The sequence below is a fragment of the Truncatella angustata genome (assembly GCF_020726525.1).
Source record: "Truncatella angustata strain MPI-SDFR-AT-0073 chromosome Unknown BKA67scaffold_8, whole genome shotgun sequence".
NCBI classification, from domain to species: Eukaryota; Fungi; Ascomycota; class Sordariomycetes; order Amphisphaeriales; family Sporocadaceae; genus Truncatella; species Truncatella angustata.
In genome coordinates this window covers 1,084,378-1,107,605 of record NW_025763388.1, presented here as the reverse complement: position 1 = coordinate 1,107,605, position 23,228 = coordinate 1,084,378, and the positions used below count along the sequence as shown (strand labels likewise).

The following is a 23,228-nucleotide window of genomic DNA, read 5'->3' as shown; positions in this document are numbered from 1 at the left end:
TTGTAATGGGAATATCGCATGGACACCTGCCTCGGGGCTGGGACGTCGCGTGGAGTGAGAACTTTAAATCTTTGGCCTATCGCTGTCTCGCATCCACGCAAACGTATGGCTTGGTAAATGGTTTGAACCGGAAACATCCTTTCCGAAGGATTTGCTTACGCCGTGACAAAAAAGAGTAAAAACGTGTTCCGTAGTTCTGGTGCCTTGCGAAGGAAAGGGCATTGCATGACCTCCAAGAACCCCTGTGAGGTATATGATATTGCTTCCAGTATGTATGTGCCATCTTTCATAAGGATCAATAGTGTACTTCAGGTGAAAGTGTCGCAGAGTCTTTCAGACTCCAAGTTTGGAAGGTCCTGAATCAAGCTGTGGTGAATTGTAGTTGAGCAGCTCACACCTAGTACAGCCTTGTCGATAGGACCACAGCGGCCGAGATGAATGATATGATTGATACTGGTGGAAAGCAGTGAGGCTCCAAATCCATTGTTCTTGACGCCTTGCTTGAATCGGCGAAGCGGCCGCGCAAGTTGCCTGAGTTGCTCTCGGCAAAGCTCGAGGGATAAGGCCAAAAAGGGTATAGCTTAAATCCCCAATCTATTGGGCACGCTCCGCAGCATTAGCCAGGCAGAAGTACGAATGATGCAGCGGAAAGCAGTGCAATTTTGAAATTCCGTTTAGGCGGCCGCCGGAGTAGGACATCAAGTACTAGATGTCACTTACCCCGTCGATAATCACGTTGTTGCGATAACAAGTAAGATAGACGAATAGATGCGGATTTGTTCACAGTACTGGTGACCAGTGATAAGGTTCCGCTATTGATTTTTGTGGTAGAAAGCAACGGCGCTACATCGGTGGAATCTGTAGGGCTGAGCCTGTGCCTCCTCGGGGAAGTGCGGGAAGAAGCCAATGAAGAGCGACTCTCAACATTGAGACGATGAAACAATGCATTCGAAGGTGTTAACACCTTTCAGTGAAAACAAATGATACCCAGTAGCCTTTTGAAACACTTGATTGGTCCTCGGGTTTACGAGCGCACTACCATCTCTGTTCTAGGTGAAGGGACTTTTGGGCTCAGGGCCTTGTCGGAGCTAGCTGCGTGACCTGGCCTACCTACCCCCCAGCATATCTTCAGTGCTCGCAAGAGAACCGAATTCATGGGTTTGCAGGGAGTGTCAAGACTCCCGGGAAATTGGGAGCGGATATCCGCAACGGCTAGAATACTCGGTGGCAGGACTCACATGTCCGCTCGACCAGTCATGATGGCTCTTGAAATCGAGGATCCATAGGGGGAGAACGGGGTGCTTGGTCAGAACTCTGGGGCTCCCGTCCAAGAATAGATCCGAGTTCTTCAACAAGCACGTGTGTCTTCGTTCCAATGACGAGTGAAAGTTGGGGTTTAGCTGAGTCTAGAGAATACCGCCCTAACATTGTTGTGGCTTGACTTGCTTCACTGGCGCCGCCACTGGGTTTTGGAGAAATGCCAGGCGGCTTTGCAAAGCTGAAAGACAAAGCCGCGTTCTATCCTTCGAGAATGTGCTGCGCCGTGCTGCTCAAGCCGAGGATCATGGTCATTCTTCCACACTTCGTAAGGGACTCTTGAACGTTTGATAGAGTGGTTCTACTGTTCAATGCCAATATCCTCAACGCTATTACTGAGTGGCGCGATTTGTCACCACTTAACGACCTTTTTTTTTAACGAAACCGCATTCATACATATGCGTCCGTTGGCGTATCCTCATCAATCTCATAATCCCCACTGATCGACGTCCCAGGTCCTTCATTATTGAATTCCAACTAGGACTTGGGGGCTGAGATTGCGAGAGTACAAGTACTGCAACCTGCTGGGATTGACATAGCTCACTGAGGATACGCCAACGAACGCATATGAATGTTGTTTCGTTCAGTCGTTGCTTCTGGGTCTTTCCTCTAATTCGTCAAAGCTCATGTCCCGATTTATCACTATCGGCTCAACTACACGTTCCAGAAAGGCTGGAGCTGTAGGGGCAGGCAGAATGCAGGGCTTAATCGTAACGTTTTAATGTAGCATTCAGAATATTCGGCGAGGAGCGTGGAACCACTCGAGCTAATGCGTGGTCCTTCCGGCTAAGCCTTATTATTGGCTCGGCCGGGATACAGATGTGCTATGTATCATCTTGGTGCGAGCAGCCGTTGAGCGAAAGCGTGAAGCTTAACCGTCATTCTACCTAGACCTAAAAACAGTCAAGAGATTGGCTTCTCAGTCGGGAAATGATACCTAACGACGTTTAGTGCCTTCTTCCCAGAAGTCGCAGTCCCAGGACACAATGTCGTTCATTCATTTCAGTTGGGTAGCCCTATGGACCCGCGCGGCCGCTACTTGGTACTAGGTATCGTAGGGACAGTGCTGGTGGGGATGGGTACTTGGTACTAAGACACTGCCCAGAGAGTCCAAAAACATAGCGCTGCTTTAAGACAACAGCCTTTGAACTCTGCTGGGCTATGACTCTTCAGTTTACGAGAGAATGAAGGTAAAATACTTGGGTACCTCTTCCCATCCCTGCCCTTGTTGTACCTTGTCTTTCCCACATGTGGCCTGGGATTGAGGCGCGGGTTAGCACTTCATTGGTGCACCAAACGGTTGCATTAGCCATTTTGACAAAGTCCCCAAAAGGCGGACCTCGCGCTTGAGGGCAGGGATGGGATCCTCGCTCTAGCATGTCGTGTAACCCCTACGTTTTGGCGTCGGTACGTCTATAGAAGTTCCCAGGATACGTACCGAGTCGATGTATCTCGTAGGGCAAGGGTCCTCTTGACGTCCTGCAGCGGCCGTCAAGTCCCATGGCTGAAGTAGCCGAACGGGAACGGGCAGCCTGTCTGTCATCTGTATATATCCTCCCTTCCCATCCTCTTTCAGATTAACCTAGCCTTGACAACAAATCAACTTGACAAGTAAGAGAAGATCTTTGGATTTCAATCGAAAAGATCTCTTGAGAATAAAATAAAACAACACTACCTCGAATACATTGTGTTCTCTACTCGCAGCTGTGTCCGCAGCTTTATACTTATTCCAGTGGACTATCAATCCCGTTCGCTTGGATTTGCCCACTATGTTTGCCATGTCGCAGCACCCATACTCATATGCCTCTTCGCAACCGGCGAGGCAATACCCGGCACAGGGCACGAGCAGTGCTTTCTCCAGCTCTGCAAACCCAGATGAGGATTGGACCAAGATCTCGGATCTTGCTGAGCGCAGGAGGATCCAAAATCGGATTGCTCAACGCAACTACCGTATGTTGCACCGATAACAAAAGGGTTGAGGTACGACGCGAGACTAACATGGCATACAGGCAAGAAGCTCAAGAGACGCTTGGAAGACTTGGAGAGACGCGCAAACACATCAGACGGCTCCTCATCCGCCAGTGGATCTGAGAAACAGGGACAAACTACCACCAAGAGCATTAAGAAATCGGCCTCAAAGTCACAAAAAGCAACCTCGACCTCTCAAAAGGCAGTAGCTCCCCAATTTACACCGCCAATGACACACGACGATGAGCTCATGTTCCCTTCAACTTATGACGATCGCGAGCGATCGCATACACCTCCTTTCGTTCAATATTCACCATACCCTCCGCCTGACGAGATGCTACTTCCCCCTTACGGAACTGCACAGCCTTACCAATCCATGACCGCTGCCGAAACGTACCCTGGTTATATGGCCACGACCATGCCCGGTACTTTACCTTCAATCACACACTTCAACGATGCCATCAAGCGGGAACCTTACCCTGATGAATCGCTGTCCCCTTACATGAACTATGGCTACCTCCCCGGGATGGACATGAGCGGTCAAAACCCATACGATAGCTCCAACCCTCATGTGAGTCATGTGCGCCATACTTCCCACCGATAAGCACAGCAAAACTGATCGGTGAATTCTACTTGATTCAGACACCACCACTATCTCATTCATTCGATCACTCTGCAAACTGCTCCGAGTCTGGCTACGAATACCCAACTACACCTTTATCCATGCCAGACTCCCCAGGGTTCATACAACAATAGTTAAAATGGAGACAGACGGATATAGAGAAGGGGCTAGATAAGAGGTTCACACGAGCACGTATGGGTTATGACATCTTCTTGGACATATTTCTTATAACTCTTTCGGCAAGCAGCGGCGCATAAATTTTTTTCTCCTTGAGTCGAAGCGCTCGAACTTCGTAGACTCGGAAATGAGGAATCAAGGGCTATATTTTAACCATCAACTCTACCGTTAAAATATTATAACCGCGGAGCAGTCGTGCTGCTCCTCGTCAATAGTTATATTCATTCTTAGCATTCTCATAAATACTTGCTCGCAATATCATGGTATCGTATCAGTGAAACGAATGTTTGCTATATCATTACTATATAGTTGAACATGCGGGTAACAAGGTGAGCTCTCCCGGGAGAGCTGTCCAGTCGTGCGCCGCCCTGCTTACTGAGCTCCCCCGTGCCAACCACATAGTAAATAGGTCTAGCGGACGATCTGTGCCCGAGACGGTGGGGAAACTATGTTCATGCGCTAGATTAGATGCCAGAAACAAACTTTGTAACTGTGCCCACACACCAGCCAAGCGCCCATACTGCCGTCAAACCAAATAATCTCGGGTAGTGGTTGGTAATCCAGATGGCTTAGAACAAGGAGCAGCAACGGCGGTCGGCGACAGTGATGGTAGTGCCAGGCCGCGAGTCTACTGTCTGCCTGCTCTGATGACTGGGGAGCAGGGAACTTGGCTATGGCTTTTAAGACCCCATGGCAGTCTGCTGCAATAAGAAGCTTATCGAACGAGAAGAGGTATGGTCTTGCGCGCTGGGTCCAAGGAGAGAGAAAAACATCAGGGAAGGCGGCCGCTGGGCTCAAATGCTCGACGATGGGGTCGAGATCGGAGACTTAACTCGGATAGTTTAATAATAACTTATGGACATAATACCTCGTAAATCCGAGCATGCAAACATCATGTCTTCTCAGTCCCTCGCAGCAGAGTATGTCCTGGTCGTTTAATTCCTTTCTTGGGATTGTCGAAAACCAGGTAATCTATGCCAGCTTTGCTACCACTGTCTACGTTCTACCACTACTCTGCCTGCCTGGTATTGGTGCCTGGGCAGTGCTCCATACGAAGGAGGTCATCTCCACACTCGGCCGCGTAGGGGCTTTTGTCCCGCCGCCTAGGGCTGAAGCTGAAAAGTCCAGAGCTTCATACCCCGAGCACAACGGTGCTGTCAAGAGTTACAGGAATGGGGAAGGCCTGAAATCAAGTGCTGTGTAGCCACAATCAGCGGCAACTAAATACCGAGTATGTGAGGATGGCCATGTAGTTCAAATGAGACATGCGCAAACCTTGTTCCATACCTCACTTAGCCGAAAGACCCGGTACTTTGGGCGCTGGGTCACAGCTCTCTAAGCAAATCGACATGTGAAGATCTTAGCGACCCTTATGGAGCTGAACCCTGATTTACTACTATGGGACCTACCGGTCCGACGGGTTCCCTGTTATGGGGAAAGTTCTGACGGTCTCAAGTACCAGCAGCCCAGACGTCTTGTAATAGTCCACGAGGTGTCTCGGTGGCTGGACAGTAGGTTCTTATCTTGTGATGTAACCTACCATATGTAGGACTATTTATTAACTTGGACGCCATGCTGGTGATAGCTTCACACGAATGACATCGCATCACTCATGGCGACCCTCCGGCCCTGTAACCCAATAATATCGGGCCTGTGAGCTATGACCACCCGCTCCTCTGGCATATGACGCCGGGCTTGTCTCCAACTTTATGCAAATGAAGCGATTCAGACAGAATCTATGCAGTTCTAGCCCTCATTAGATTGTACTTGAGGAGAGACACTTGAAACATTTCACCCGACCAGTTATTGTAGCACGCAGGCACGATACCAGGCGGAAAAGACGCTTGGCAGGAATTGAGTATCATGAGGTCATCAAACTCCGGACCCGCAGTACGAACTCTAAAACTTCACTACTTTGCGGGTTGCATCTGCAAATGTGGTCGAGGCTATCAAGCACCTGGCCTGTGATCTAACTACTTTATCTTCGAGGACTGTTTTCCTTCCTGCGTGGACATCTGACGAATTTAAGGAATTAGTCACAATATCTCCGATGAACATTATAACTCTTCGCCCAACTGATTTTGCAGAAATGGCATATTGTGCCTCCCTCCGTGACCTATTCGGCGCATCCGCGTAAGTAGCCCTGAATGTCGATTCGTAAACGCAGTCTTACCAATCCTATTCGATGACAAATCTGATTGTGTTACAGGCAGTGGGACGGCGAATCATGGACTTCTTCCGATGATCGAGTACGCGGCGGAAAGAGCCAATCATATTTGCAGATCTTGAAGAACGTCCCCGGCCAAAGAGCTGTCTTCCATGGCAACTTGGACATCAAGACACTTGGCGGAGCCGGTTTCGCATCACAACGGACCACGGATGAGAGAAAGTGGGATCTATCCGGAGACGACGCGATCGTATTGAAGACTGGCAGAGGTGATGGCAAGAAATACACGCTTGTCCTCAAAGACGAGGCTCTGCCCAAGCGGCCAGATGGTCGGGAACAGAGTACAGTAAGTTGGGAGTATGACTTCAAGAGCACCTATAATGGAGGCTCTCTTTACATTCCCTGGTCCGACTTCAAGCCCACGTATCGAGGAAAGCCAAAGTCCGATGCCAGGCCCCTGGATCTCAAGAGTGTCCAGCGAATCAGTATCATGATGCGAAGGTATGTGCTTTTATCATGTAAACGTTTTCCAGTCGACTAACAGTTGCAGCTTCTTTGGAGAGCAAGAAGGTCCTTTTTGGCTAGAGATTGAATCCATCAGCGCTCACAAGAAGGGCCAAAATGCCAATACCTGCCCTTGCGTGGGCGAGGAATTATTTGGTAAGGAACTGGGCGGAACACACGACGAGTCCTCGGGAAAGCGCCAGATACCAGCTTCGACCCGGTCGTGGAAATCCTGGCTGTGCTTTTGAGACATTTACAAAGTCCAAATAAGTATTCTCTAGCTAGGGTCACAAAGCGCTCATATCATGTAACGAACATGGGACCAATGAATGCTATGGATTAGAGCTATCGTAGTAAAAATGGCCACACCTTACGCCTCAGAGGCGTATGTTGCCCCTCCATAATACAGTCCGATATTGAAGTATCTAGATGTCCATTAATCGGATCTTTTTTGATATGTTGTCCAATGAGGGCAGGATCTCGAAACTGCTCACCGACCAAACTTGACACCATTCTGCCAATCAGACCACTCGCATGACGATAGAGTCAAGTGCGCTGACAAAGCACCTCTGAGACATTGCATCCACATCACCATCTCCAGGCTGCCAACTGAATACGCACGTAGCACTTTGGATGTTCCAGACTCCGCTTGCGATAGCATCCCACAAATTATACATGTGGATGTGGGAAATCAGGTGGTAGCGATGATCCTGGCGGCGAACCTATCTGACGCCAGCATTCCCAGACCTCTCACGGACCGGGCCGCCGACTTAACGGTGAACGATGGCGAACGATGGCGAAATACAATTCACGTTTATGACAAATTCGCCTGAAAGTCGGTGAGACACCAGCGAGCTCTGCAGATCCAGATCCTTGTTGAGCAGCTCGTCCCCTTTCGGGCGAGGCAATGCACCTCTGCATCAATCTTGACGGTTGCTATTCTCTTATGCCTACAGAGATGCGGTTCGCAACTCCTATCACCAGGTCTATGGACTTGTATGGTACCCTGCTATTATCAGTTAGTGCACAACTACAAGCATCCTTATCACGGTGGAGCCTAGGTGTTCGAATTCGATGTTCAAACGCTTGCATGATGCTATGCCGCCTACGCAGCAACGCGGGTCCTTCAACTACAACTCCATGACTTGAATATAGTAGTTTGATGTCGTAGGCGGCTATTATTATCAACGGTACAGTACACTGAACTTCAACGGACTAAGCACATTCCTCCACTTGTACTGAACAATCCATGTGCTCTTCAATATTTAAGCCAACCCAAAAACCAATGAGGCTATACAAGTGTAGTTCGTGTTCACGGTATTCCGAAAGGTACATTGGAATAAGCTTTTGAAGCTACGATGAAGTATACAATACCAATTTTAACGAACATGCATGGAAGCGTCTGGATCCTCAAACGGCCATAGCTTTTTTAGAAATAATAAACATCGTTCTAGTATATGACAGTATAAGCACCATGTGGTAGTGTTGGTTTCCCGCTCATTATCAACCGCCAGAAACACGATAGTCTAAAATACAAGCACCAGCTATGCTTACTGTGTATCCAAGGCCCCAGCCGCGATTGCCGAGCTACCCGTTCATGCCGATTGGCATCAGTGTGACGCACAACCTTCTCTTGTCAACCGAATCTGAGCCGGATCGAGAGGGATGATCCAAGTTCACTGCGGATGTTCGTCGCGCCTATGCCTCGGTTTACACCAAACGGAAACGCCGAGCAAGGCCACGTTACTTAGCCTTGCGACTATGATCGTAGCTTCAAACCCTGCCCACACGACGATACGGGCAACAACTTTCCACGCTGGCGAGTCTCTCGGTCCTTTCTCCACGATCAATCTCCGACGACCGCTTGATCGTGACCCCCGCCGTCTCGGCCAGGTACCGAAGATCAGGATACGAAGAGTTCACGGTTCCTCGAGCACAGCCGTGACCCCCAAGGAAGCTTTCCCCATACTCGGTCTCTCTCAACGGGGAAGCGGAGCCATGTGCACTTGACTTGGGGTGGGATTTAGTTGCGCACGTCAAGCAAACCTTAAGCGGACGACTACGGCGCCCTCCGATACTTTCATCCTTTCGCAGCGGAGAGCTCGTTTCCCTTTCTTGATAGAAAGGAAAAAAAAACCCCCCCAAAAAAAACCACACAAACGCCGAGCGAGGGCACGACTGCCGCCCGCCGGTGAGTCACATTGCCGTTGATTAGACGAAGGAGGCCCGGCTCTTTTCAAACGCGTGCCAGTCTACACAACGTATATCGACCAATGACTTGAATTACCACCTCTGTTTGACCTGGGGGATCGTCTCCCAGACAAAGTATGGTTCTGTGATTGTTCTCCAAGCAACTTCCCCTCACTACTGCGCATAGCCTAGCCGCAGAGCTCCCCCACATGGTTCCAGACGTCCCAAAGTTCCAGATGTTCCAAAGTACCCTCTCCCCCTCCCACCCCCTCCATTCGGTTGGTCGGCCGCTAGGTCGGCCCTGTACCTGTTCGACTTGTGCTGCTTTATAATACGCCCATGGTTTGTCATATCACCGCCTCCTCCACGCTCGCTCCAGCATCTATGGGTGACGCCAGCCTGCGCTGCTTTAAGTTGAATACTTGCTCGATAAAATGTGACGCTGCAGATGTGACTTGTCTGGAAAATGAGAGACAAAACAAACTGACAGTAAACTTGGTCATATCATGTGTAGTGGGAGCAGCCGGGAACAAGACCCAGGTCGGTTTCAAAGCCAGCTCTGAATCCTGCCCGTTTGACCGAGTCAACATCCGCCTCGGTACTCGCTCTTTTTCTCACCGTCCGAATGGTCGATTGCCGACCACTGCCGATTGAGTTCTGTCAATCGTAGGGCGTAGTGTCAGATGTAGCCTGAGGCTATCAGATACATAGTACATCACCGGCAGTCTGGACAACTCGTATGATCGACACACCCGGTGAGCAAAATATGTTATTTAGCCAGGGTGTCTGCTGGGCAAGAATAGATGATTTGAGCATGTTATTACATAAAGGCATTTCAAGGCCGCCTTAAGATACGGACGGGGGTGTATTTACTCCATTGCAAGCACTTGTAGAGTAAAGCATTGTATTTTGCAACATTTTCTTCAAAGTATGGTGCGTCTAACTGCAGTATCCGACTAAAAACATGCCACAGCCTTCGGGTGCCTTGATCCAGAGAGCAAGGCCACCAGGTATTTCCCGTTGCGATGTCGGAATTAAGTCCTCCTATTTCCGTTCCATTTTTGGCTCTGTGGCCCCGGTACGCCAATGCCAACCTCGACTTGAAGCCGTCGTAGGTTTGAACCCCTGTTCACAGAAACAAGATGTACAGTTGAGTTTTTGTACATAACCGTCTAGCCCATTAACTGAGGTTAAGGAAGCATTGAGCTGACATATATGTATAATGAGAAAAGAAACATGGTTATATCATAAAGCAAAATCTCCATCTTGAAAGCGAGTAGCGCGTTGTGTTTCAAAGTGCGCCGAACATCAACCCCGAGCTATTGAGATGCACTGCAGCTCTGCCAAACACCGGATGCGCCGGATATGTAGTAATATTCACAACTGTCTGGTCGACTTTTCGGGCGAAATTGGCTCGTTACGGGCTCTCGGTTGCGGATGAGAGAGAGAACTGTTCGGAATCGCTACTGAACCCGGTGTTGTTGTTATCGTTGTGACCATGTTCCGACTCCGACATACTACCGTAACCCGTATCGGTATCAATGTCCATGCCGACCATACCGCGGGTGACAGCTATGCAGCGCTCGATCATCTCCTGCTTGGCTTCGGATTCCAGCCAGTTGTCCTTGCCGATCCATATACGCAGATCACCTGAAAGCTTTTCGAGTGCACGGCTGCAGGCTTCTGCCGCAAGATTGTGATTCGCAAGGCGGTTCATCAATGTGAAAGCCGCAGTGTAGCCTAGCAAGGATAACTCGTTGCTAACGGTGATCTCGTTGTCGATGATAGGGTATATACTGACGGGCTCATCAGGAGGTCCGTACCGCTGAAGGTGAGCTATCGCCTTTGCACATTGAAGAGACATGTAAATTTCTGCTTGTGACTCGAGAGAGTCTGGGATTTCGATCGAAGGTGTCTCAGGCGTTGAGTCCGACTTCTCACATTGATCACAGCAGTCTGCAGGAGCTGTACAGGGACCAGTCGCTTGAATCACAGCGGCAATATTGGCACCGCGCTTCTCCTTGAAGAGGACAGCCCGAGCAACAAGGGCGCGGTTCTGAGCAATAGAGCCGACAGGGGCAGCTCTGATTGCCAAAGTGATACCTTCTTCGACAAGCTGCGTGATTTCGCCATCCTCATCGTCTCTGTCCAGCAGGCTATTTGTAAGCGCACTCTGCAGGGTCAAGCTTGACCACCAGGCCGCAATGGCATCCAGCGGAGAGCGGATGGCTGCGTCATCGACAACCGAATCCATACCATCCGTAGCCCCAATGGCATTGTGCTCTGTTGGCCGGTTCCAGGCCAGATTGTGAGCTCGCTGCACAACCCTTGGGTTGAGCACCTCATCAGCATCCTGCTCAAGAAGGACGGCCAAGTGATCGGGAAGATCATCGTCGTGTTGCTCCTGGCCCCCACGACGCAACTGCTTCACAAGTCGGTGCAGGCCTCTGGCCTCATCCCACTTGGTTCTGGCCATTTTCGAGGCAACAGAATCAAACACGCTAAGCTCCATGCCACTCAAACCCACCTCCCACAACAACACACGGATGTGGAGGGCTTTCAGCATGAGTCGAAGAGGTGTATCAGGAAGTGTGCCAGAAGCGAGAAGGGTCAATGTTAGACGGCTCTTGTTGATCTCAACGTCGCCACCAGCCAGCTGGGCATCAAGGGCGATTGACCAGGCCTTTATGCGGGCAGCCTCCTGATCTTCCGTGAGACCGGTCAGCATCTGGTATCCGTTGATGCCAATCAAGTTGCGCATGCTGAGTTTCAGGGTTTTCAGGCCGAGTGCAGCCGCCTCGAGGAAGAAGTTGTGTCGTGGTACCCAGACAGTCTGAATAGCGGTGAGCCAAGCTTGACGTCTTACATCGATAGGCGATGCCAGGGAAGGAGCAGACGTTAGGAAGCTTGCTTGCTTCGTATTCTCTGGCTTCGGTAGACCCCTCTTCATCAGTGAAGGTACGATTGCCCACCACAAACAGCACAGCAATAGTACAAACTTGAGCGAGGAGATGATCTCGCCGGCGGCGATGTGGTAGCCCATGAAGTTCACATTTAGTGAAGACATGAGCGCACCCAGCAGCTGAGTGGGTACTGCGAAGAGGCCACGACCGGTGGTACCATCATCGCTCTGCTCGCTTTCACGAACAGCCTCAAGAATCATCAGACCGGCCAAAGAACCGACCATCAACTTGCCGAAATAAGGGCCTGCGTTCTGCCACCCGCCAGCTTGCATTTGCTGCTGTTGCTGTTGGATCTGTTGCTGTCTTACTACAGCAGGGTTTGGCCTTCTGTACGATTGTTGAGGTATTGGGTATGGCTGGCCAACGGCCATCTGGGCAGCAATGATACGCTTCATCTCGTCGGGAACAGCAATCATACCCTCAGGTTCTGGACCACCAGAGGTGGCCATGGGCGGGGAACGTGTCATCATATTGTGAGAGTATTGACCGGGAGTCGGTGACTGTTGTATAGGCGCGTTCAAGGCGCCAGACAAGAAGAGTTTCTCGAAAGCAGCGATTCTTGCTTGCATAGCGCTGTTTTCATCCATCAAGCGGCCGTTGCGCTTTTCAAGATGGCGAATGTATTCAGTTGCCTTACTGAGGACCTGGGACGAGTCAGCTATCAGCGTCTAGACGGCTGATGAAAGAAAATGGACTAACCGTTGCCTTGTTGAGCTTATGTGCTGGCGTTAGACCGTGCAATTCTTCTCTATCTAGTGTAGTATCCTCTCCTCGAGAACTTTTTGTCATAATACGTAAACTTGGCACGCTATCACGTAGAGCAGCAATCTTGTCGTTCAAATTTGTGCGATATCTCTTCTCGATCATGTTATGTGCCGTCTTCTTGACAGGGTGCGAACCATCTAGGTCGTCGTCGTCGTCGTCGTCGTCGTCCTCAACTGATGACTTGCGCTTGCGACTGTTTGTCTTCGATCCTTGGCTGCCACCTTCAGTCGGGGACATAGACACCGACTTGGAAGCAGAGTCGGGACTGGGTTCGCTCTTTGGTGAATGATACTGCAGGTGAGCTGGCATGGCAATGCTTTGCAGCTTCTGTCGTTGGGACTCGGTCAGAATGTTCATGGCCGTGGGAGGTAGGCCTGGCTGCGTCTGTAGAGGATACGGGAGTCCATTTGTTGTCGCCAGCAGGAACTCGCCCGTGGACGGCGGTGTGATACTTGGCTGGGCCCTCTTTGCCGATGGCTGTGGTGGCAGCTCAATGGAGTCTTGGAGGGCTGGCTGGACCTCCTTCCAGTCGTCCTGGAAGAGGGTGTTGGAGTCGTAGCTGGGAAAGGATGGGTTGTCGTTCAGGTTGAAGTCCCAGGATGGGTCGGCGAAGAAGCCCTCGCTGCCTGTCACTGGGACATTGCCGTTATTGTCATCAAAGAAGGCCATTTTGCGAGATTACCATCCGTTGGAACCACCATGAAATGCGAGAGTGGCCCGATTACCACGAATAGTTGGTCTAGGCTACGTTATCCCTAGATGGAGTCCTCTCGGGTGAGATCACCGCCTGTAAGGTGCCCGATTGAGGAGGGCTGAACTTTGCGTGGGCACAGGGTGGTCTGATAATCAGGCCAGGACGACGGAGATAAATGAAGGGCCTGCCGTTGGTGTCGTTGGCCGTCGAATTCGCAACGAAGCAACGAGGGGACAGTCCGGGTTGGAGTACAAAGTTAATTCGGTATCGCGGGGGGCTTTACACATTTATTTTCCGGACCTTTCAGCGATACAAAATGATTCTGAACAGCAATCACGATGATTTTCAGGTCGATGGCTGCTCTGTGGGTGGTTTCACATTGGAAAGAGCAGGAACAGACTCCAGAGTCGCAGAGTGCAGGCTGGCAGGCACGCAGGCTGGCAGGCATTGCGCTGGGCCGTACGATGCCACTCTCAGCGGGAAGGAGGCGTCAAGGACATCGTTCGATTTTCGAGCCGCTAAGACAAGCGGCCCCTCAGATTTGGTCGATCCCAAGACCAGAACCTTGCTTGGGGGTCTGTGACAGGTGTTAGGAGGATACTTCCCGCCTCGCCATGCTGGCATGCCACTTTCGCTGCTGGCTCGGCCGAGTGATGAGTACCCTGCTAGTGATATGCCTTTCTCGGGACCTTCTGGCAAGGCGCCGCTAAACTCCTTTGCCAACTTGAGTGGTGGCACCGAATAGCGAAAGGTGGGGCACTTTAGCGACAACCGTCACGGCTAGTCTCCGTCGGCCTTGATAAGATGGGACGATCAGGACTGGCGAATGATTGATGGTAATTAAATACGGATCCCGTAGACGGCCAAACAGAGACGGAGGGTGATCGCAGACTTCCAATTTGACATCATGCCCAACTCCATGTTCCTGAGACTTTGGCCTCTGTGATGGGTTACGAGCAGCAGAGTTCATTAGTCACGTCTGCTTGTAGGTATACACATATGGGGAAGGAAGCGCTGCTGGCTGCTATAGCAATGCAATCTCCTGATTGTCCCCCACCGAGTCCATTCAGCTGGATGGGAAAAAGAAAGAAACGCACACGAGCCTAGACCGTCGCCTCGCGATACAATTATTAAAGCCACTGCGATTACTCATTCGTGACCAGAGTAGTTGGTCACACAGTTGTCAAGCAAATTTCAGGATCTTCCGCCATTGTATTATTTAGAGACAGCCAGAGAGGGTCGTCTCTTGCATTATCATGATATCCAGTTCCACTAATAGGAAAGCCCTGAATCTAATCCTCCTCAAGTCAGTTAGTCGCCCTTTCCATCACACGACCACGCAGGCCGCCCCCATTTCTTCTGGTCCTTCTTGTTACTATCATTACATGCTGGACAGCCTCGCTGAAGCTGTTACGTATACTAATTGTTGCTTGCTATGCCTTGCTGTCAGAAGTTCAAAAGTGCTGAAACTGAGACCTACTCAAATGCCATAAAACCATGCTGCTAGCCTGGCACATTGCCCAACCTCAAGAATTGAAAACATGTCGAAAACGCCAACTCATAGCCTGAGCTCCTTAAGAATCTGATCGGCCATGTTCTTGAACTGCCATGTATTGCCCTCTATGCGTTTGAATTGTAGGCCATGCAGTGACAGTAGAGGCACCTTGACAATCATGATCTCGAACTCCAGCGCCATGCTTCCACCCAAATCGCTCTGCACCTGTGTCGTGGTCTCGCCAGGTACTCTGCGGGACGAGCCACCGGTATCATGAGTACTGTCATTCTCAGAAAGCTCCGAGTTTGAGTCGCTCCGATCGTTATGTCTCCCATTTGTGCGTGGCGTCCCTGGCTGTCTGTCCATGTCTCGGAGCTCATCCCGGTCTCTTTCACCGCGAATGCCAAAGCTGAATCTGCGACGGTGGCCTGGAGTGGCACCTGGGCTCATGGGCATGTCAGCTACCTTACTGAGATCGATGCTAGGCCGGTGGCGACAGTTGAATCCACCGCGAATTTCAGTGTAGTCAACACCAAGTTGCTTTAGCACCCTCTTCACTTCGGCACGTATCTGCGGCACAGATTTCCCTGATGTTGTCGAGACGCTGAATAGCCCCTTGAGGAACACAGGCTTGGCCAACTCAGAGTCGTCGAGACGTTCTGCCGAAGTACCGCTGGCCTCGCCAAGTTCTGCGTCCGTCTCTTCAGGAACGTCAGGTGCTCGGTTTCCTTCTCTCTTGGCCCGTCTCGCTTGAATACTTTCCCTTCGGGCATGCCCAAGGGACTTGGCCCTCATTGAAGCAGCGCGGGCACTGATTGCGGCTTTTGGATCAGCCGGGGACTTGTCCGTGATTGAATGATCTGAGCCACTTGTGGGGGGCGGGTCTTTGCTGATTCTATTAGCCGAGCCAAACGGACGCCTTCTGTAGTCTGCAGAATTGACACTGGTCGACCGTCCAAGCCCTTTGCTATTAGAGCTACCGTCGCCAGCCGATAGTGGTGGGCTCAAAAGATCGCGATGCTGTGGTTGGCTGCTACCAGAGCGCAGACGCGGTGCTTCTTCTTCGTCCCGATCACGCCGCGATCTCCTGATACTGAAGCTTTTGCGCGGCGTTGTAGGATTCTCAGGCGAATGCACGTGAACCACGGGCGGGTGAGATCGATCTTTCTCCAGACGTTCGGGATCCTTGCGGCGGCGGGTACTGAACCGACGAAGAAGCCCGGCTGCTGCGCTCTCCTTCTTGTGTGGGACTTCTAGCTGTTGTCCATCTGGTGCTTTGGGAAGCGGCGGCGATGGTTGCGCCTTCTTGACGTCCTCGGGAGCATCATCCTCACCGTGTGTTCGAGCTCTAGGTCGTGACCGGCCGCCAGTAGGCCTTTCCCCAGGCATTTCATAAGATGCAGTGTTTGTGTGTGCCTCCTGTGGGGGGACGATTTCGGGCATTGGTGTATCGGCAACATTCTTTGGGGCATGGTGCTTCGGACCAACGTCGACCGTGTCCCGGTCCTGCTTCTCTTTGACCAGGTAGTAAATAGAAACGAGGGGGCTGAAGGCGTTGAGAGGGTCACTGCCGAGTGGGAGACCTTCTACGCTGGGCGCCGTCAAGTTATCCCGGCTGTTAGCCGAGTTTCTCCTCTTGTAGAAGTCGAAACCAAACCCCCTCTTCTTCTCGACATCTCTCGCCGGAACTGGTAGGTCCCTCTCCTTCTGCCAGAGTGCAACGGCTCTCTTGTACTCTTCAGATTCAATCGTTCTGGTTAATTGAGCCTTGATGACTTCCGGGGGACCAAAATTGAAGCCGGTCATTGCGTTGATCACCTCTTGGTCCAAAGGCAAGGTCAGCGGCTCGCGCGCAGGCAGGTGGTTCTCTGGTGGGCCTCCATATCCTTTCATCATCCACGGGTGATTCAGGACTTCTTGCATGGTCGCCCTTAACTTGGGGTCGGTAACAAGCATGCGCGAGAGTAGATGCCGGCATTCTGAAGGCGGTAATTAGCACAAGTACCAGCCACGAAAAATGGCGATGCCCATCTTACCTGTACTTAGCCAGTTGGGATAATCCACGACTCCCTTCTTGATCTTAGCATGCAAGGCTGGCATGCTTTGGTCGTCGAATGGAACCTTTCCGCATACCAAGACGTACAGAACAATACCGAAACTCCATATATCCACCTCAGGTCCAGTGTAAGCCCGGGCTTGGAGAAGCTCGGGGGCAGCAAAGTAAAGACTTCCACAAAATGTTTTCAAATGCCCCTTGGGCGCGAACAGATTGCTCAGACCGAAATCAATAATCTTGATATCTCCGGTCTTGGCGATGAGGATGTTCTCGATCTTTAGGTCACGATGTACGATGCTGTTGCGGTGGCAGTAATCCAGAGCGCTCGCGATCTGTCGGCTGAACTTCCTCGCCTGCTTGTCCTTCAACTTGCCGTGAGAGATAATGTAGTCGAGCATCTGACCGCCGTTCACGTACTCGAAGAGCATGTACCAATGATGGTTTGTCCGCACAACATCCCGAAGGCCACATACATTGGGGTGATCGAGCAGTGTGACGATGGCCGCCTCACGCGCCGTGCGAATCTCTTTGGACTGGTCGGCGCGCTCTTTATCGGCGCGGCTGTGGTGATTCTCTTCGGTGGACCCTCGCGGAATGATCTTGCACGCAACCTGACAAAGTAGCCACATTAGTTATCACTGAACGATTGGCGACATGTCCCCTTGGCCGGAGAAGTTGAATCCCAAACACTAACCTGCTCAGTGCCGTCTTCCTTCTTGGCAAGCTTGACTTTGCCCATGCTACCAGCACCAATCGTCTTGCCCAAGATCCATTTCCCTGACTGCGTGGGGATTGATGTGCGCGTCGTCCTGGTCTTGGCTCCTGTCGCACGTGCATCTGCTGCGGCTTGCATCACGGGTGGGACGGCCGTGGCCGCTCCATTGTTCACAACAACTGTAGGGCCAGCCATTTCGCCAGGAGGATGGCTGGGAGTCCGACTGCTGGTTCGGCGATGGACGCCTTTCGAATCGGCGCTGGCACCCCGCGTCGCAAGCGGGGGTTGATGGTCTCGGCTCGAACTTCTTTTGGAGGCTACGTTGCTCGTCTCATAATCCCGCTGAGGCAGCACGTCTTGGACGGGGCGACCTGACGTAGAGGTCTGGCGGCTGTGGCTGTGGCTATGGCTCTGGCTATGGTTATGGCTGGAGTGGTGGTTGTGGGAGGCAGAGCGGTGGGGAGCTCCAGTAGCCGAAGAGGTTGGCCGGGAGCGGGTCGACTGCGATCGTGAAGGTTGAGTCTGAGTCTGGCCGTTGATGTGATGCGAGTGGCTTCCACTTCCACTTCCGCTTCCGCTTCCACTTCCTTGGTGGTGAGAGGAATGGTAATCCGACGTTGCAGGTGTTGTTGACATTGTGACAGCAGGGACCACAACAAGCCAAACTTAACTTAATGCAAATAATGTCGAAGGGGCCCAGGGTGGAATTGCTAGACGTGGAGTAACTACTCCGTGCCTCTTTTACTGGTTAAGGTGTGCCACTGCAGCTGATAGCAATACCGGCAATAATAATCCAGTGGGTTAATGTTACCTGGTCAGCCAAGGAAGCCTTTAGGTACCAGATCCAGATTTAAGATTATCGGGCACAAACTCCAATGATGACGGCTGTCCATTCACGACTTGTTTCGTATGGGCAACTCCCCTAAGGTGACAGTCCTCGGGAAGGAACCTGTGCAGTGCAAAATGTGCTATTGCGATCCTGATCCTCGAACGTTAGAAGTCGAACTGGCAAGACAAGACAAGACAAGCAAATAAACGCTTGTCCACCTTTCATATGAGCGGTAGCGCGGAAACTGGATCCAAGTTCAAGACTTGCAACTTTGGGGAGCGAGGCTCGCCGGGTCTGCCCCTTAAAATCCGCCTTAGCGCCTGAGCCTGACGGAACTGGAAGTGCAGGTCTAAGTGCAAGTAACTTATAGCCAGAACGTACGGCGTTGATAGCAGTGCGATACGGGCCACGATGCGAGTTTCCAGGGGGTGCGGCTAATGGTGAACACAATAATTTGAGTCGCTACGTAGTGAACAGGTTTGCGACACTCGGCCTGTGTTGAAATATTTCGAGTTCGGGTATTGCGACTGGGGACTAGCCTAGTGATGCTGGTGTAAGTAGTAAATGAATCGTTCTGCACCTGGCCTCAGAACGTTGACGGGTATCGCGGGGTAGCACCAAGTTACCGTCGCCTCTCAAATTCACCTGGAACGCGGTTGAGTTAATGGGAATTGTCTGCTTGTGTGTGTCTCTCTCTCTCTCTCTTTCTCTCTCACTCTCACTCTCTCTGTCTCGCGCGCACGGCCCTTCTTCCGTCAAGGTCAGTCGAGGTCCTTTGCTGTCCCCGTTCACTTAATTGAGAGGCCTGGCTCAGTTAGGCTACGTTGAACCGAACCGCAAACAGGTTATGACGTTGCTTGAATGGCAATCGGAACAAAAAAACGCGCTATCTAGGCGAATGTGAAACTTGACCAAATAGTGCTTCAGCTCAAGCGTTGCATACCTGAGTGCGAAGACTCCTGATTATATGTCATGTCATCAAAATAAATCGGACAGAGCATGGCTTTCTGCAAAAAATAAACATTAAAATCAAGATTTGAAACTGTGATTGTTATCGAAAAGTTTTTGACGGCTGAAGATAAGAGACGTCCTAGAGAATAGTCTGCATCGTTCGCCAAACATGTGCACAAAGCCGCCAGTTATACGACGCCTGTAATCTCACGATCCTTCCTTCAGATGTAAGATACGAATGCCCACCCCCAGTCAGGTTACTAATTAGTGCGGTGGATGTACTATGACGATATTAGACATTTCAGTAAGCGACACCCCCTTCAAGAATTGCTCATTTCTGATCTTATTTATTATGCGAGTTCTAGAAAATTACACGTCGTAGTGGCTGAACGAGGTTACCCGTCAGTCTCAATGAAAGAAATATGGCCAGAAAGGAGTAGAATTTGATAGGACTTCGATGTTCGGAAGTGCGCACCACCGCAATGGTCTGGGAGGCTGGGCAAGTTCACCAAAGATTTGGGCCTACAACGCTCGGCTCGTTAAAGGGCCCGGCGGTTTGCGCTGATAGTCCTCCATATCGTGCATGTACGGATCCGTACTTTTAATGACCATGAGGATTACACCATCTCTCCCACGTCTTTTCATAGCGCTATTGTGATTATGCTGCAACTCCTAATCTTCAGTTATGGCGCGCCTGTCCTGAAAGCCTTTAGAGAACAATGTTTTCGAATGTCTTCTCAAACGTTTGCCATGCCATTTTTGGAGCGTCCCAGCCCAGTCAATTTTTTTGCACGATGATATATCATGACCATCGCATCAGAATTCCCCGCGATACCCGCAACAATCCGTCTTGCTACCGCGATACAAGTCGTTGCTTATGAAGGACTATTTTCGTTTAATTACTTCTTGCAACTATCTGCTAACTATGCCATGCAAAAATTAACTGAGAGAGCACGGTTAGTGCGAACCAACCAAAACACCCAAGCCAAACCCATCTCGTTTTTCCTAGCACTCAGATATTCTGAAGAGCCCTTTCTAAAGAACTTCTCATTACTTTTTCTCGACCACTTTCAGTAGTTTCTTCGCCACAATTTTCCATTCGGGACAAAACACTCGTCCACTGATATTGCTCTGCTGGACTGATCCCATCCACTCACTTTGATTGGTGAGGATCACGACCCCAAAAAGCATGTATCCGCTGTCAAATGTGTCCTCGGGGAGCGTGGCACATTTGCTCCGCGGGAGCTCGGATTCAATCCTTGTTCTGATTACCAGCAGCGTCTGCTTACAGGCCCTCGTCAGTCCCCGCATGATCTCTGTTCATCAACGGCTTGGAAGCCTTGAGATATGTGCTGATGGCTTGAAGTACTTCACAAGGTATGCGACGCTGGCTTTGAGTTGTGCTCGATGCCTTTTCCTGAACGCATGCAACTATCGTCAGTTAGAGGAGCAGTACAAGCTTCCTATGAAGGCGATTGCAATTCTGGCCACTCGCACCCGTTCGATAGTCCAGACGGGGATACGCGGCGTCTCTGGTACCTTGTCGGTGACTGTCGGACGACGCTGACCGGAGATTATCTGGTCCATTTCTCTCCGTGGAGTGATATGACCGAGTTGTCGTACGGCTTTTCATTGATGTACTGCAATAAAGATTGACAAATAGTGGTTTGCTATGGAGATTGCTTGTGCTTCCGGTTCGTTGCTTTGTTCAGGGCGAAAGCCCCGCAATGCAGGAGATTCTGGTTGTCGTAGAAGTTTGCGTCGCTGTCCGGTAAAAGAAATTTAAAAAAAAATTTAATTTATAAAAAAAAGCAGGATGCTCGTGTATTTTGAGTTTCTATACGCTCTAATAGTACTATCCCTAGTTCAAACCCTCGCCTAAGTCACAGCACATACCTCTGAATATTGGTTTATATTTCGCTACATCCAACTCGAGGTGCTTCATCATCCCTACTACTAGCCTCCATTCGATTATGGACCCAACAAGTGTCCAGTATTGATCAATGGAATCTATGACTGTGATGTCGGCCTCAAGCCACGATTTCTCTTCAGCATCCCGGACAGATCTAAGCAGATAGATGTCAGAACTGTGGCTTGCTTAAGGTCGACTTCTTCTTTGCGGAATTTGAGCCATATTGACTTGACCTCCGCTCTCATATAGTGAAGGTCCTCGAGGAAGGTGTATGCCATCAAATCAAACTCGCTTGCTTTGCTCACAGCGGCGTCATAGGCAACTGGTTCCTGACTACCGCCATGTACTATGGGGGCTTGTAACTTGTCGCCCTCATCGTCGGAAGGAGGATGTTCGATCTCGAATCCGGAGAACGCATTACTGCTGATGCGTCAGCTCAGTTGAAAACGATTTCGTCCCTTTATACTCTAGCTGGAAATGTTCCATCACTAACCTGACGTAATAGGTGGTCCTGTTGGTGCTTTTCGCATTGGGTATCTGAACCGGCTCTTTGTGTCTGTTCTGAACGCGGCTCGACCTCGAAGAAGGCGGGCGCTATGCGTAAAATCTCGATGAAGTTTAAATGGCTCGAGTTCGACTGTTCATATGGGCTATTGTTTTGCTCGTGCCACCCCATGCATCTCTTCCTCGTATGGATAGCGCCTTCGACAGCTTGGAGTATTCTCCTCGGGGTCCATCTCTTTGTGCCTGAAGTGCGAAATTGTGTTGACCTGCTCGACTATCTCCGCAGTGCTGACGACGTAGACAGATTCGGGAGGATCATCGGCTGCCTTGCTTGAATGAGCTCTTCGACTCTCTGACTCGACCTTTGTGGCATCTCTGGCAAACCTTCGGGCCTTTCACTTCAGACGCGGTCTGGATTGAGCTGCAGGTTTCGGGTTGGTTGCTTATAAGGGCGCTCTGGCTGGATGTTGAGCTTGCGTGGTTGCCACCCGCAAGCTTTTGCTGTTCGTCCCAGCCAAGTTAGAAACGCAGTTGTATCCTCCTTGTAGCGCAACCAGGTGCTTACGGTACTCGCCATGGTGCCGAAGCTGCGACGATGAAGCGGTAAACGGGGGAAATGGGGTTACAAAACTCTGGCTAAGAGAAAGTGAAATATCGTGATGATTTCTCGAGCGACCCAGTGACGGAGCGAGGTGCTTGCCAACTATTCGTCTGCTGATTATCCACCTGACGGGTCTCTAGGGTTTCAGAATAGATGGTCTCGGGATGGTAGCTAAAAGATGATTGCCCGGGTAATCTAACCATTCGCAATGACTCTCGAAGCATTCTAGAACTACAGCTGGTAACACCGCTTATGTGGTATCTGCTCATCGAAGCGTGATTGGTAGTTTCATTCACAAATAGATCTTTTGCTTTGATTTAAATTATTATTACAGCAAAACTATGATTACGAGAGATGTCATAAGGATCAAGAACCTGTATTTCTGAACTTCTACACAACAGCTCTCTTCAACTCGCTACTGGTTTACTACTCCTGTATATGAGGCCTGACTTATCATGGAGGATATCTCAACGTAATTTGAGGTAGAATCATGTAAAATTACGCAGCCCAAGCGCAGATTCCACATCGGCTATGAAGGAATACGGGGCTGTACATGATAGCTAATGGGATAATACTTGTTGTTAGTTGCTAGCAAATTTCGAAAATAAGATGATACTTTGCGTGACCTGTTGATTTTATAGATTTTTACACCACCAGGCGACACTGAGCTTAAGCAGTTTAGAAAAGACAGTCGCAATCGCACACCTGGAAGAAGAAGCGTTCAATACAGTTGTGATCATCAGTATATAAGTATTTTGTTGGAGTCAAATTGTTGCATAACAACAGCATCGATGTGAT

At 50.4% G+C, this 23,228-nt stretch overlaps 6 protein-coding genes across 6 annotated transcripts; 3 read left to right on the top strand and 3 right to left on the bottom strand.

Annotated features, from left to right (window-relative positions):
- The first annotated feature begins 2,712 nt into the window (after nt 1-2,712).
- BKA67DRAFT_578126 (uncharacterized protein) lies at nt 2,713-4,435 on the top strand. Its single transcript, XM_046103679.1, has 3 exons — nt 2,713-3,267; nt 3,327-3,856; nt 3,928-4,435. Exons 1-3 carry the CDS (start codon nt 3,087-3,089, stop codon nt 4,039-4,041), a joined length of 825 nt encoding a protein of 274 aa, XP_045954155.1. The 5' UTR covers nt 2,713-3,086; the 3' UTR covers nt 4,042-4,435.
- A 541-nt stretch (nt 4,436-4,976) lies between these two features.
- On the top strand, nt 4,977-5,489 carry BKA67DRAFT_578122 (uncharacterized protein). The gene has a single exon (XM_046103678.1). It carries the CDS (start codon nt 5,007-5,009, stop codon nt 5,286-5,288), a length of 282 nt encoding a protein of 93 aa, XP_045954154.1. The 5' UTR covers nt 4,977-5,006; the 3' UTR covers nt 5,289-5,489.
- Nucleotides 5,490-6,173: 684 nt separating this feature from the next.
- On the top strand, nt 6,174-7,003 carry BKA67DRAFT_662416 (CIA30 family protein-like protein; the record flags this gene model as incomplete). The annotated part of the gene is made up of 3 exons (XM_046107992.1): nt 6,174-6,217; nt 6,294-6,752; nt 6,802-7,003. The coding sequence occupies 3 exons, from the start codon at nt 6,174-6,176 to the stop codon at nt 7,001-7,003; spliced, it is 705 nt and encodes a 234-aa protein (XP_045954153.1).
- Nucleotides 7,004-10,362: 3,359 nt separating this feature from the next.
- Nucleotides 10,363-12,982, bottom strand: BKA67DRAFT_523345 (uncharacterized protein; the record flags this gene model as incomplete). The annotated part of the gene is made up of 2 exons (XM_046098454.1): nt 10,363-12,552; nt 12,608-12,982. 2 exons carry the CDS (start codon nt 12,980-12,982, stop codon nt 10,363-10,365), a joined length of 2,565 nt encoding a protein of 854 aa, XP_045954152.1.
- Nucleotides 12,983-14,925: 1,943 nt separating this feature from the next.
- BKA67DRAFT_594621 (uncharacterized protein) lies at nt 14,926-18,269 on the bottom strand (the record flags this gene model as incomplete). The annotated part of the gene is made up of 3 exons (XM_046105065.1): nt 14,926-16,841; nt 16,899-17,529; nt 17,613-18,269. 3 exons carry the CDS (start codon nt 18,267-18,269, stop codon nt 14,926-14,928), a joined length of 3,204 nt encoding a protein of 1,067 aa, XP_045954151.1.
- Nucleotides 18,270-21,423: 3,154 nt separating this feature from the next.
- Nucleotides 21,424-22,406, bottom strand: BKA67DRAFT_662413 (uncharacterized protein; the record flags this gene model as incomplete). Its single annotated transcript, XM_046107991.1, has 5 exons — nt 21,424-21,745; nt 21,819-21,919; nt 21,997-22,155; nt 22,214-22,330; nt 22,395-22,406. The coding sequence occupies 5 exons, from the start codon at nt 22,404-22,406 to the stop codon at nt 21,424-21,426; spliced, it is 711 nt and encodes a 236-aa protein (XP_045954150.1).
- Between the last annotated feature and the right edge of the window lie 822 nt (nt 22,407-23,228).

Excerpts from the sequence above, each read along its gene's own strand:
- BKA67DRAFT_578122 (XM_046103678.1), top strand. The coding sequence starts at position 5,007 with ATGTCCTGGTCGTTTAATTCCTTTCTTGGGATTGTCGAAAACCAGGTA.
- BKA67DRAFT_578126 (XM_046103679.1), top strand. The coding sequence starts at position 3,087 with ATGTTTGCCATGTCGCAGCACCCATACTCATATGCCTCTTCGCAACCG. Across the intron at positions 3,268-3,326 it reads GATTGCTCAACGCAACTACC|GCAAGAAGCTCAAGAGACGC; the intron begins GTATGTTGCACC and ends CATGGCATACAG. Across the intron at positions 3,857-3,927 it reads ACGATAGCTCCAACCCTCAT|ACACCACCACTATCTCATTC; the intron begins GTGAGTCATGTG and ends TACTTGATTCAG.